This window comes from Dipodomys merriami, unplaced genomic scaffold, assembly GCF_024711535.1.
Source record: "Dipodomys merriami isolate MVZ:Mamm:240054 unplaced genomic scaffold, mDipMer1.0.p SCAF_17, whole genome shotgun sequence".
Classification (NCBI taxonomy): domain Eukaryota; kingdom Metazoa; phylum Chordata; class Mammalia; order Rodentia; family Heteromyidae; genus Dipodomys; species Dipodomys merriami.
Genome location: NW_027203048.1, coordinates 18,200,790 through 18,213,734, shown reverse-complemented (window position 1 = coordinate 18,213,734; position 12,945 = coordinate 18,200,790). Strand labels below are relative to the sequence as shown.

Genomic DNA, 12,945 nt, shown 5'->3' with positions numbered 1-12,945 from the left:
GGACGTCCTCCTGGCGCGGGGCGCGCAGGGACAGACCTGGGCAGGTTGGGTCCCCCAGCGCGTCCTAGGGGAACCGGGAGGCCTCAGCGGAGCGGGGCTGGATGCCGAGCCCTCACCCAACAAACGGAAAAGTGCTCGGGGCGGCCCCGGGCCAAGTCACCTGGCGGCTGCAGGGCGCCCGGCCGATTCGTCTCCCGACCACGCTGGGCCCACCCCCTGACGCCCCCCACCCCCCCGCCCGCCCGAGCCCCGTGGAGTGGACAGTGGCGGCGCGCCCCGCCCCCTCAGGCCCCACCCCCGCCACATCCCGCTCCCTCGGGTCTCCACATAGTCCTTAAAACTCGCGGGAGTGGGATGGCGCGTGTGCTGTCTGCCGCCAGCGCCGAGCCCTCGGCGACGCCAGCGGTGAGAATCGCCCGCGGGCTGGGAATCCAAGTCGGCCTGGATCCCAGAGCTATGGGAAAAGCCTGACTTCGGCGCAGCCCCCAGGTGCCCGAAAGGCTTGGCCCAGGACGGACCTTTCCTCGGGTTCCCGTCGCCATCCGTGCGCTCGGCTGGCCTGGGACCGCGCCGGGCGCGCGCGCTCACGCACCTGCAGGTATCCAGGGCAGGGCGCCGCCCCCCTCCCCGGCTTCCCCGCGACCCTCAGGGTCACGTCCTGCCCCGGGCCAAGGCGCCAGCGTTTCTTGGAGGCGGCTGCTCCGCACCGCTGGGACCCACACGTGGCAGCAGGTCAGTTTGCAGAGCTGCCTTCCTGCGGCCTCTTCACGGGAGGGGTGGTAGGGACTTGAAAGGAAACCCCACGCCACCGTCGCCAGGCTTGTCCTGTGGCCCCGGGATTGCAGGAACCGTTACCCAGCTGGGCAACGCAGAGTCCGGCGCGGGGGTCGCGACGACCAACCTGCCTGCGCTCCCTTCCTTCTCCACGGAAGGCGGAGGCGCTGTGCAAAGGGCCATCGAACCCCACCTACCCCCGGCCTCCTCTCCATTCAACGGTGCACTGTAGTTTCAGGGTTTGGGACGTGGGGTGCCCACCTCCCCCGCCCCCCTTTTTTCTTTGCACACCCTGAGTGTCACACTCCTGCCTTCTCTGTCCTCAGCATGGCCACCGGCCTCAGCCCGGACGATCGGCAGCCGCTGAGCCCGCTGTCTATCCAGCAGACCACGCTCCTGCTGCTCCTGTCGGTGCTGGCCGCCGTGCACGTGGGCCAGTGGCTGGTGAGGCAGCGGCGGCGGCAACCTTGCTCCTCGCCCCCGGGCCCCTTCCCGTGGCCGCTGATCGGAAACGTGGCGGATGTGGGGCCCGCGTCGCACCTGTCGTTCGCCCGTCTGGCGAAGCGCTACGGCAACGTCTTCCAGATCCGCCTGGGCAGCTGTCCGGTGGTGGTGCTGAATGGCGAGAACGCCATCCAGCAGGCCCTGGTGCAGCAGGGCGTAGCTTTCGCTGACCGGCCGCCCTTTGCCTCCTTCCACGTGGTGTCTGGCGGCCGCAGCCTGGCCTTCGGGCGTTACTCGGAGCCGTGGAAGGCGCAGAGGCGCGCGGCGTACGGCATCATGCGCGCCTTCTGCACGCGCCAGCCGCGCAGCCGCCGCGTCCTCGAGGGCCACGTGCTGGGCGAGACGCGCGAGCTGGTGGCCGTGCTGGTGCGCCGCTGTGCCGGGGGCACCTACCTGGACCCGACCAAGCCGGCGATCGTGGCGGTGGCTAACGTCATGAGCGCGGTGTGCTTCGGCTGCCGCTACCACCACGACGACGCGGAGTTCCTGGAGCTGCTCAGCCACAACGAAGAGTTCGGGCGCACGGTGGGCGCGGGCAGCCTGGTGGACGTCCTGCCCTGGCTGAAGCTCTTCCCCAACCCGGTGCGCACCACCTTCCGCGAGTTCCAGCAGCTCAACCGCAACTTCACCCACTTCGTGGTCGACAAGTTCCTGAAGCACCGTGAAAGCCTCCTGCCGGGAGCTGCTCCCAGAGACATGATGGACGCCTTCATCCTCTCGGCGGAAAAGAAGGCTGCCGAGGGCGCCGGCGACGGCCGCGCTCTGTTGGACTGGGAGACAGTCCCGGCCTCGGTCACCGACATCTTCGGCGCCAGCCAGGACACTCTCTCCACGGCGCTGCTGTGGCTGCTCATCCTCCTTACCAGGTAAGGACACGGGGAACGCTTGGGTTGGGCCTTTGACTCCTATTTGGGGAAGGGAGTGGGGCTAGAATGCTCTGAGGTCACCGCACGGGTTGAGGTTTCGCTCCAGGTCCCCACCCCTTGAAACGGAGATCGCGCCCGGGAAAGCGACGCCCAGGGTCACAGAGCTCCGAGGCTGAGACGCGCGCACTCGCCACGCCTAAGAGCTGCCAGGATCTCACTGAGTCTCGGATCTCCTCCGTCCCCTCCTCCCCCGCTGGTGAATGAGGACAAATTTGTGAGACAACTCCCCCCCTCCCCAACCTTAGCAAGATATTTACAGTGCCCGCAGATCAGCCTTGGTCACTGTCTGCTACGCAACAGAAGCAAAAACTGGAACGGTTCCAGAAAAAAAAAAAAAGGAGGGGGGAGAAGGAATGCAGTAAATACATTAAATAAATACATCAAGAATACAGCAATGTAATTGACTCCGGGGTAAGAGGTCGCCTAGACCTGGCGCTAAAACTGTGCTGCAAATCAGAGGTTTGATTCCTGGGTAAAGTAACCTGGAGTAGGTCCGCCCACAGAGGCCTGCCCTGGGACGGGAACACGCGCGGAAGTCCCCAGAAGGCAGCCAGGACCATCATAAAATTGCGCTTGGAATGAGAGAAGGATTAAGCAACAGCAGAAGCAGTTATTCTGATTGTGAAAAACAGCTAGAAGGCCTACGGGGTCTCTAGAAGGAATACAGAGTATCTAGAAGGAATATGGGTATTTAGGAGGCATCTGTGAACCTCTTTGTGCCTCTAAGGTGAAGCTCTTTCAGCTCAAGGCTCACCTTAATGAGAACAGCGATCTCTTCTGCAGTCTAGCTCACATGGATTAAACAGGTGTGGGTATCAAGTACCAGTATAAGCAAATAGAAGGAAAAATAAATTCTGTATGGAAATTTACCCTAGAGGACTAGCTTAGAGTTTGCCTGAAATTTAGAATTAACTAGTCATTTCTGTATATTATCTGGAACCATTACCCCAGGAATAAGCATTACCCACAGGAAAAATCTCAATTGAGATTTGAAAGACCTGAACGCTCCATCGAGCTATTTCTTGGTGTGTAAGAAAGCAGTAAAGGATGCTGAATGAGCTGGTGCCCCAGTGTTTAGAAGGCAAAATCTTTTTAATTTTCTTACTGGAATCTATCCAACCTGTATTTCCTTAGATAATGTACAATTTTCACTAATTAAATGTTTTGCATTTTTCCAATCCTTCTTTTGTTATTTAGAAATCCTGTTGCCATATTTATGAGGTAGGAAAGTCAACCAGAAAGTAGAAGGCCAGGCCAGAATGGGATCAGTAGGTCTGGGATAAACATAGAGTATTCTGAAAAGCAGGCTTTCTTTTTTCTTATGGGGAAGGAACTATAAAATAATTCTCCATGTATTCAATTTAGGGAGCAAAAGAAAAGAAATTTGAGGGTCACTTTCAATTCAATAAAGCCAAACAATACTTTATTTTTCTTAGTACTGGGTTGGCAAAGGGTAATCCCTGGTTCCAGACATACATGTTACTGAAACCCCGCTGTGCCCATTCACTTATGTATTTATGGGCTATGTCTGCTTTCACTCTGCTACAAGAGGTAAGATTGAGGTGGCAAAAGGGAGGCTTTTGGCCACAAAGTCTCCAACACTGTCTGACCCTTTGTGAGGAGAAGGTTGGCAGGTTTCTTAAATACAATGTTAAAGAACTGAATTTCAAAAGTCACCCACAGTTTCATCATTTCCATTGTTTTCAGAGTTCCAGTGATTCTTATGTTCTTGAAAATTCATGACTGCTCTACTTACTGTTACCTGTAGCAAACACTTTCCCATCTTTTAACCCTGGTTTGAATAATTGGGATAATTATGTACAGATACGGGGACTGGGAAGGTGGCTCAGTGGTAGAGTGCTTGCTTTGCATGACTGAGGCCCTGGGTTCAATTCCTCAGCACCACATAAGCAGAAAAAGCCGGGAATGGTGCTGTGGCTCAAGTGGTAGAGCACTAGCCTTGAGCTGAAGGACAGTGCCCAGGCCCAGAGTTCAGGCCCACGACTAACCAAAAAAAAATTATGTACAGATACATGTAATCATTTCATTTCTTTTCTTTTTTCCCATTCCTGGGGCTTGAACTCTGGGCCTGGGTGATATCCTAGAGGGTTGGGACTATGGGCTAGTGCTCTACCACTTGAACCACAGCTCCTTGGATTTTCTTTTTGTTTCTGTAGTTTGGTCAAGATAAGAGTCTCACAGACTTTCCTGCCCGGCATGTCTTCAAACCATGTTCCTTAGATCTCAGCCTCCTGAGTAGCTAGGATTACTGGTATGAGCCATCAGTATTTGGCTGGAATCATTTCTTAAACTTCAACTGTAGTCATTGATTTCATTTACATTGAAAACTTCTAGCTCCAGATGTGATGGTGCAGACTTGTGATTCTACCACTGGGAAGCTTGAGGCAGAAGGATCTCAAGTTTGAGGCTAGCCTTTGTTAGCCATGCTGTTGTATGGCTATAAACAAATATTGAAGGAGACACTATCTTTTTAAAAATCTTTTTAAAGGCTACTGTTGTGTTATTGTACTGATTGATCTATTTTCTGAAAATACATTTCCAGATATGAATTACTGGATTTAAAACAAAGGACGAAGACTTGGTAGCCCTTATAGAACTTGCTTTCTGCTGAGCTTTGTTGTCCAAAGGATTTTCAGTAGTTTCTATCAGCAACACTGTGTAACTATTACAGCTTGTATTGGAATTAGCCTGTTTAAAAGCTTTAAAATACATAACTTATCAAGATAATAATAATACTTTATAAAGTAAGAGCAAAGCATTGCCCAGGGAAATGAGAAGACAAGAGATCTGACTTCAGGCATGCATTTTAATGTTTGTTGGTCCTGGGTACTTTTGACTTTATAGACTTCCCAACTCTTGCATGAATTAAAATTATATTTAATGACTACATTAATATAAAGGCCTACATTAAAATTATATAAAGCATTTCTACCTACAAGTTCATTTTTTATGCCTAAGGGTTTTAAAAGATACGAAACATTTTTGTGGTCTCTAAAAAGAATTGTAAGCTATAAACACTGTGTCTGCAGTGCCCAATAGACAAGTCAGTTTAGCTGTTACGATATGTTTTTAGAATGAGAAAACTCCAGTCCAATTGTTTTCTGAGTTAGGAGAGGAAAGGGAGCTTTAGCCATATGGGGCTAATTACAAACATTGTAATTGTTGTGGGGAATAGGGACTCACTCCCATAATCTAGCTACTCAGGAAACAGAGACTTAGAGGATTGAGGTTGGAGCTAGCCTAGGCCAAAAAGTCTATCTTATATGTCTATATATGTCTATCTTAGAATTAAAAAAATAGCAACCTGTTTTAGGTGTTTTTTTTTTTTTCAGAAGTATTGAGTCATTAACCTAGACAGCCTGTACAAGGAAAAGCAGAATTAAAACAAATTGCAATGTGCTTTTAGATGAAAGAATTAACTTGGCTAACTTGTTTCGTTTTCCTTGTGCATTAACTTCCAAACAGATACCCTGACGTGCAGGCTCGCGTGCAGGAGGAAGTGGATCTGGTGGTGGGAAGGGATCGCCTGCCTGGCATGGCTGACCAACCCAATCTGCCCTACGTCATGGCCTTTATTTATGAAACCATGAGATTCTCCAGCTTTGTGCCTATCACCATCCCTCATGCCACCACTGCTAATACCTCCATCTTGGGCTACTACATCCCCAAGAACACAGTGATTTTTGTTAACCAGTGGTCTGTGAATCATGATCCAGCAAAGTGGCCTAACCCAGAAGTCTTTGACCCAACTCGTTTTCTGGACAAGGATGGTTTCATCAACAAGGAGCTGACGAGCAGCGTGATGATTTTTTCAGTGGGCAGACGGCGGTGCATTGGCGAAGAGCTATCTAAAATGTTGCTGTTTCTCTTTGTCTCCATCCTGGCTCACCAGTGCAACTTCAAGGCCAACCAAGATGAGCCGTCCAAAATGGAGTTCAGTTACGGCCTAACTATTAAACCCAAGTCATTTAAAGTCCATGTGACTCTCAGAGAGTCCATGGAACTCCTGGACAGTGCTGTTCAAAAGTCACAAGCCGAGGAAGCTTGCAGTGAGAAGCCAGAGGTGAGCTAAGTTGAGAAGTTCTCCACCCTTGTTGGATGAGGGGAAAAATTTGGTTTCCCCCTTGTTTTTGCAGCTTCACTTTTAGCTTCTAATGTGCTTTAAACACTATATGGCCAGCAAATGAGGTGAGCTCTAGGTGTGAAAGCTCCTGGAAGAGGTTTAGTGTTGGAGATAAGGACCCAAGGAAGAGTGCATATTACATGCATCTATCCATACGCATATGCATTGTCTATATATGCATTGGATCCTGGTAATAATAATTTATTCTGAGAGCATTCTTTGGATTTAAAACATATACATGTGTACCCACATGTCCACACAACTATATGATGAAGAAATATTTAAGTGCCTTTTAAGGGAGACCTAAGATGGAATATCTATGAACAGAAACCTATGCCACAGAAAAACTATTAAGCAAAGCCTCAGGATGCATTCTGGCTACAAAGACAAGCAGTTTCAGTGTGCGATATGACTAAGGGTGACAGAAAAAGGTAAAGCCAGCAATTCCTTTCTTGCCATTTCAGTAAAATAGCTTAGATTGAACATAGTTATTTTTGAGTGGATTTGTTTTTTTCTACTGATGTGCCTCTCTCCTTTAGGAGGAATCATAAATCCAGTGCTCAAAAAGAAACAAGTAGTTGAATTAATAAGCATACTGAGTTTTAGAGATTTACCCTGAATTTTAGAATATAAATTATTTAAACTGCAAAATTCCAAGCTAAAGTTGTGCCAAAGTACAGTAACAGTTATGAAAAAGAAAACAACAAAAAGATTCAACAATCAAGCTAAGCTTTCATTTATGTGAGAGAAATGTATTGATTTCACTCTTTTCTGCTAGAAAGAAGCTCATATCACCAAATAGTATTCCATACATACAAGATAGCATCGGTGTTCATAAGCAGCATGTAAGTTTTAATTATTTTGTTTAGAAAATGTTGGATAAAAAAATCACACATATAACCAGTTCAATGGGATGAAGTCAAAATCAATTTGTTGAACCTGGTTAAATTATCCTGTATATACAACTAGGCAATATCACCTATTTGTGATATAATTTAAACCAAACCAAAGCAAAAATCTCTTCTCATCAAAGTTTTGGGCTATTGACAAATCTCAAAATTAGAGCAGGAGATGTATTTTTACTTTGTTATATTTTTGTCAAACTTGTATTCATATTATATATATTTTTTTTAAATTGATGCAGTTAATATGTAGAAATTGCAAGGCCTTGGTATGCCCAAGTTTTAACTTGATTTTAAATCTATTCTGATTATTGAGTTCCATGTGAAGCTAGCAGAAATCTGGCCGTTGTTCTGTGGAAGGCAATACACCTGAACTTCTTTTGAGGGAAAAGTGCCATGCATTATATACATTATATAAATGTTTTTTTGCTAGGTAACAAGAAGGGAAACTTATGTTATTACCAAGTAGTTTCTCTTTTAAATGATTTCTGGAAATTTAGTCTTTTTGTCTTCTCTTTCTTCCCCTCTCTCTCTCTCTCTCTCTCTCTCTCTCTCTCTCTCTCTCTCTCTCTCCTCTCTCTCTCTCTCTCTCTCTCTCTCTCTCTCTCTCTCTCTCTCTCTCTCTCTCTCTCTCTCTCTCTCTCTCTCTCTCTCTCTCTCTCTCTCTCTCTCTCTCTCTCTCTCTCTCTCTCTCTCTCTCTCTCTCTCTCTCTCTCTCCTGAGGCTGGCTGCTATCCCTGAGCTTTTTTGCTCAAGGCTAGTATTTTACTGCTTAAGCCAAAGCTCCATTTCCAGTTTTTTGGTGGTTAATTGGAGAAAGTCTTGTAGACTTTCCTGCTGGGGCTGGCTTTAAACCAAGATCCTTAGCTCTTAGCTTCCTGAATAGATAGGATTAAAGGCATGAACCACCAGCACTCAGCTTTAAAATTCAGAATTGTAAAGATCCTCTTGGGAAATGTTTTAAAAACGGAACTGGAAGCCAGAGGAGATGGTTGTATATGTTTTCTTGTTAGGATAGCCCCCCTGTGAACAATTTCTTTGGTAGCTGGGAAAGAATAAAGCTTGATTAGGATACATACATTTCAATCATGCAGACAACCTGAAAACCATCTAAAAAGTGAAGACGAGTACAAAAATACAAGAGGATTTTTTTACATGTTAATTTTCATTTCAACAAAATTTCCAAAAGGCAGTTCTACTGTATTCTGAGAACTTATTGTTTGCTCTATTTGAGTAAGCTTTTTGGAATTTTTGTATCAAAATTACAAAGGAGTATATGGTAGCTGTGTGTATGAGTGGGCTCGGATGAAAAAGAGAAAGAATGAAAGCAAAGACAGCTCATATTCCCACTCACTTGAAGTTAATTCAACCAAAGCACAGAATTGGAATCATGAGCATTTGGGAGGGGAAAAAGTTTGGTTTGCTAGGACTCAATCTGGAATAGCTTTTAAAAAATTTTTTAAGCAGATCTATTTCATAGTTTGGAATTATGTATTAATAAAAATTTCATGCTAATTTTTATTTTAAAAGTTACAATGTACTTTTTGAATATGAAAAATTATTGTTTAAAAATTATTGTTTAAAAATTATTTATTAACTGTGTTAATCAGGCTTGCCCAGTAATTTAAAGTTTTTTTAGACTCAGGCTATTCTAAAATGTTATGGTCTATCAGGGCTAAGGTAAGCAATGTCAGGCTCCCTTACTTTTACTCTAAGAGATGCAGAATACCAAAACCAACCATGTTCTGACCTGGATGCCTCATGAAGTCACACAGGTCCAGATAGACCACATGGACTACATGGAAGACAGGTGGGTGCTTGGAGTTTGCCTAGCTTATTTATATGTTTAAAAATCTAGTAAACGCATAGGAATTTAAAATAAAAACATATGAAAATAACCAAATTTGGAAGCTACAGCAATCAGATTACTGGCTTAATAAACAGAAAGCCTCATTTTATCTTTGCTAGAAGTAGACTATGTTTGCCGATCACTATTAAACTCAGAACACCAACTTCAGATTATTGCAACAATTAAAATATACTTTTATGAATGCCTCATTTATTAAAGCTTTGACTGTGTCAGAAAATTTTGTCCCCCAAAATATGAAAGTGTCTCAGCTGTGTTTTGTGGATTATCTAAATGGTTTCATGTCCCAGAACTTAGCCTTTATCTGTGAAATGTGCCCATACCTTTGATGTCTCCATACTAGATCTATGTTAGATCAAATTGTTGCATAGCAATATACGTTACTTAGTTTTTAGCTGTGGTACATATACTTGATGATAAAATGTATACTTTTATAGATGATTATAACTCAGTTATAGCTTCTTATTTTGCATTTTCTTATTTTTGTACTTTATCATGTATGCCTTTAGTGTATTGGTAGCAGTTACATTACATAGTTGTAACCGAGATATATCCTGAAGACAAAACATTAACATGTAGTTTTTCTTGTTCGATATATTAAATTTCAAGAAAAATATCTGTATAGGTGATTATCTATAATGAGGCACCATTATGCCAATAATAAAAATCACTTTCATAATTTTTGTTTCTGTTTTTTATTGTTATTATAGAGGTGATGCACAGAGGAGTTATAGTTATTAATTCAGGAAGAGAGTACACTTCTTTTTGGACAATGCCACTACTATCTTCCATAGGACTACATGGTCATAAAGAGTCAGGCTAAGAGAAGGAAATACTTTCTTGGAGGGGAAATTCCTTTAAAAATCTAATGGGGGTGTGGATCAGTTGTTGGCAGGATACATGCAACAATGTGGACGGATCTCAAGGGAGGTGAGTAGAAGTCAGCCAGAAAAGGCTGTAAGATGTAAGATGTAGATGCTTATCTCAGAGAGGCAGAAGTTTAGTGATGGAGAGCAGGTCAGTGATTGCCAGGGGTTAAAGTGGAGGGAGTTCACGAGTTAAAGAGGGTCCTGATTGTGCCAGGGGATACAGGGATATACACTTACATAAACCTTCATAAACTATACCAAAAAAGCAAAGAAAGCATGAAAAACAGTTAAAAGGAAGTTGTTGCAAATGAGCTTCAATGAAGCTGAATAAAGTGTGGCAGAGAGCACGGCAGCGGACAGCAGCTAGCCAAACAAGATGGATGCACTGAATGAGCAAGGTCAAGCTGGGGTATGTGCATGAGGAACATGGCCTGTGCTGAAGGCTGGAGGTGGCATGAGGTGGTGGGGAGAGGGCTGTCCTATTCTCAGGGCACAATGGGAAATAGTAGGCTTTGGGATGAGCAATAATAAAGCCCTAGGCTTCAATTTCTCCTCCAGGCATTTTAATTTAATTTGAAAAATAAAATGAATTAATTTTAATGTGCTGTAAATGCTGATCAAGCCCCTATTGGGCAAGGGGCATGGGTACAGACAGTATTCTGAGTACTGGGGATGCCTAGGCCCCGAGTTCAGAGCTGATATGTAATTGAAAAGGAAACATAAGATTTCAGTTAGTTATAAGTGGTATAAATGTGGTATGCGTATAAATGGTATGCATGTGTGAGTGAGTGTGTGTGTTTGGGGAACTATTTAGAGTAAGTCAAGAAAGCCTTTCTGAAGGGTACAACACCGGGGTGGACAGTAAGAACAAGTCAGTGTCCTCTTACACCCTCCCTGAATGAAGGCCGAGTTATCAATATCAGTGATCAATAATTAATGACTAATAGTAATTACCCACAGTAGTTATGAAAAAGCTAGCCAATTAGATTGATTTTTATGGCCACTTATAATCTGGGCAATGTAAAAACAATCTCAGCATATCCCTTGGCAGAAGTGGAGGACAGGTCCTTACTCTGTTGTGGCTTTTGGTTTGCCCAATGGCATTGGACAAATGACCCAGACCGTTCTCTGCTGGAGATTCCTAAATTCATTCCTTATCACATCCTCCTTGGATTACAGAGGCAGTTTCTAAAAGTGAACCAGAGAGCTAATGCAATTTTCAGCAACATCTTTAAAAATACAAGCTAGGATGGTCTGTAATTTCTTCAACAGTATATGCACTAAGGAGCTCCAAATCGACTTCTAGATCTTCTGGAGGTATTTAATCAACTTTAGCTCTGCTCCTCCAATAAAAGTTTTACTGTATCTGGTTGAAAAGAGTTACTAGCCCAGTCTTCATGGGTTGCAGAACACAGCACAGGCAGCCTGCAGTTCATTTCTAGCATGGTGTGTAGATGGCCAGCCAGCTTCCCTTCCCGGTGATTTGCTTTATAGCCTGAATCTGGCTAGGGAAAGGAAACAGGGAGCCAGGAGGCAGATTACAGTAGCTTTGCAGAGCCACACTCTGAGAGGCCAGATCTGGAGTTCTCTCTCTGCAGTGAGAGCTAGCAGATGCTCTGGCAATACAGGACTTTCTGTGCCCCTTCTTCCCTGCTCTTCCCTGGGGCTCACATTTCTCAGTTGCTCCAGTTTAGCGAGGCCCAATGGCTATCTCTGTTGTCTTCCCGGCTGACCCAGCCATTGCCATTATAATTTAAGGCTCTGCTTCTGTAATTTCCACAGCTGGCGGGGCTGCTCTGTGCTCTGCGAGAGGTTGGCTCTGGCAATGAGACGTGCGGGGGCAACACACTGCACAAAGCAGTGGAAGAATCGGGCTAATTTTTTAACTGTGTGTTTTAAAACGTGGTTTCCAGGAACCTACTGCTATAAAAAATGGCTTAACTTCCAGAGATGGCTCTGGAAACATCCACCAAAGCTTTGTTAACAAAACCAACAAAAACTGTCCTCTTTCATCAGGGCTCCTTCAGGGCTCATTTTCTTTAGGTCAGTGTTGGTGGAAGCAGGAAGATCCGGTTTAATACTTAGCCTGTTTCTCCACACTCTCTTTAAGGCCACCAGCCTTCTCTATTTCTTCTGTCATTTCCTCTAACGTTTCTCTCTTGTGAATGCAATATAAAATTAACCATGGCTTAGTGTTTGCATTCCCAGTCCAATCCCCACTCCTATGTAAACTCCATAGGGGTGGGATCTTTTGTCCCACCCCCAAATGTGGCACATCCAATCAGCCTGCTGAAATTTTTACACAGTAGCTAACTACTGGGTGATCAGATGATCTGATTACTGCTCAAATAAACAACCTACTTATGAAACAAACTACTTGAGCTCCTTGCTTATTTATTGTTCTGGAGACAATATGATAACCACTATGGTTGGCACTATTCACCTGGGGTGGTTTAAATTTAACTTAACTGAAATTTTTACAGGTTCATGCCTGTAATCCTTAGCTACTCAGGAGGCTGAGATCTGAGGCTCTCATGGTTCAAAACCAGCCAGGGTAAGAAAGTTGATGAGACTCTTATCTTCAATTAACCACCAAAAAAAAAAAAAAAGCTGAAAGTGTAGCTGTGGCTCAAGTGGTAGAGTACTAGCTTTGAGAGAGAGAGAAAAAAACAAAACAAAACTCAGCTACAGCCCTCAGGCCCTGAGCTCAAGTCCCAAGACCACACTCCCAAAGAAAATTAATTAAATTAAATCACAAACTTTACATTTCAATTCCTAAGTGATATAAGCTGTATTTTAAATAGCCTCATGTGAACAGTTGCAACTTTTTTTTTTTTTTTTTTTGCATTCCACCAGAACTGGGCAGCACGATAATAAATGAAACAATTTGTCAATTTGTTGGGTGTTTTATTTTGTTCAATTGGTAGCCATGTTTAGTGGCTAAGTTAGGTAACACACC

At 44.6% G+C, this 12,945-nt stretch overlaps 1 protein-coding gene across 2 annotated transcripts; it reads left to right on the top strand.

The window, feature by feature from the left end:
- The first annotated feature begins 357 nt into the window (after window positions 1–357).
- On the top strand, window positions 358–7,828 carry Cyp1b1 (cytochrome P450 family 1 subfamily B member 1). 2 transcript variants are annotated; one of them, XM_070025402.1, is made up of 3 exons: window positions 358–598; window positions 1,101–2,144; window positions 5,691–7,828. In XM_070025402.1, exons 2-3 carry the CDS (start codon window positions 1,102–1,104, stop codon window positions 6,295–6,297), a joined length of 1,650 nt encoding a protein of 549 aa, XP_069881503.1. In that variant the 5' UTR covers window positions 358–598; window position 1,101; the 3' UTR covers window positions 6,298–7,828. The 2 variants fall into 2 exon arrangements, with proteins under 2 accessions (XP_069881503.1, XP_069881502.1); XM_070025401.1 differs by having other exon boundaries at window positions 358–732.
- The last annotated feature ends 5,117 nt before the right edge of the window (window positions 7,829–12,945 follow it).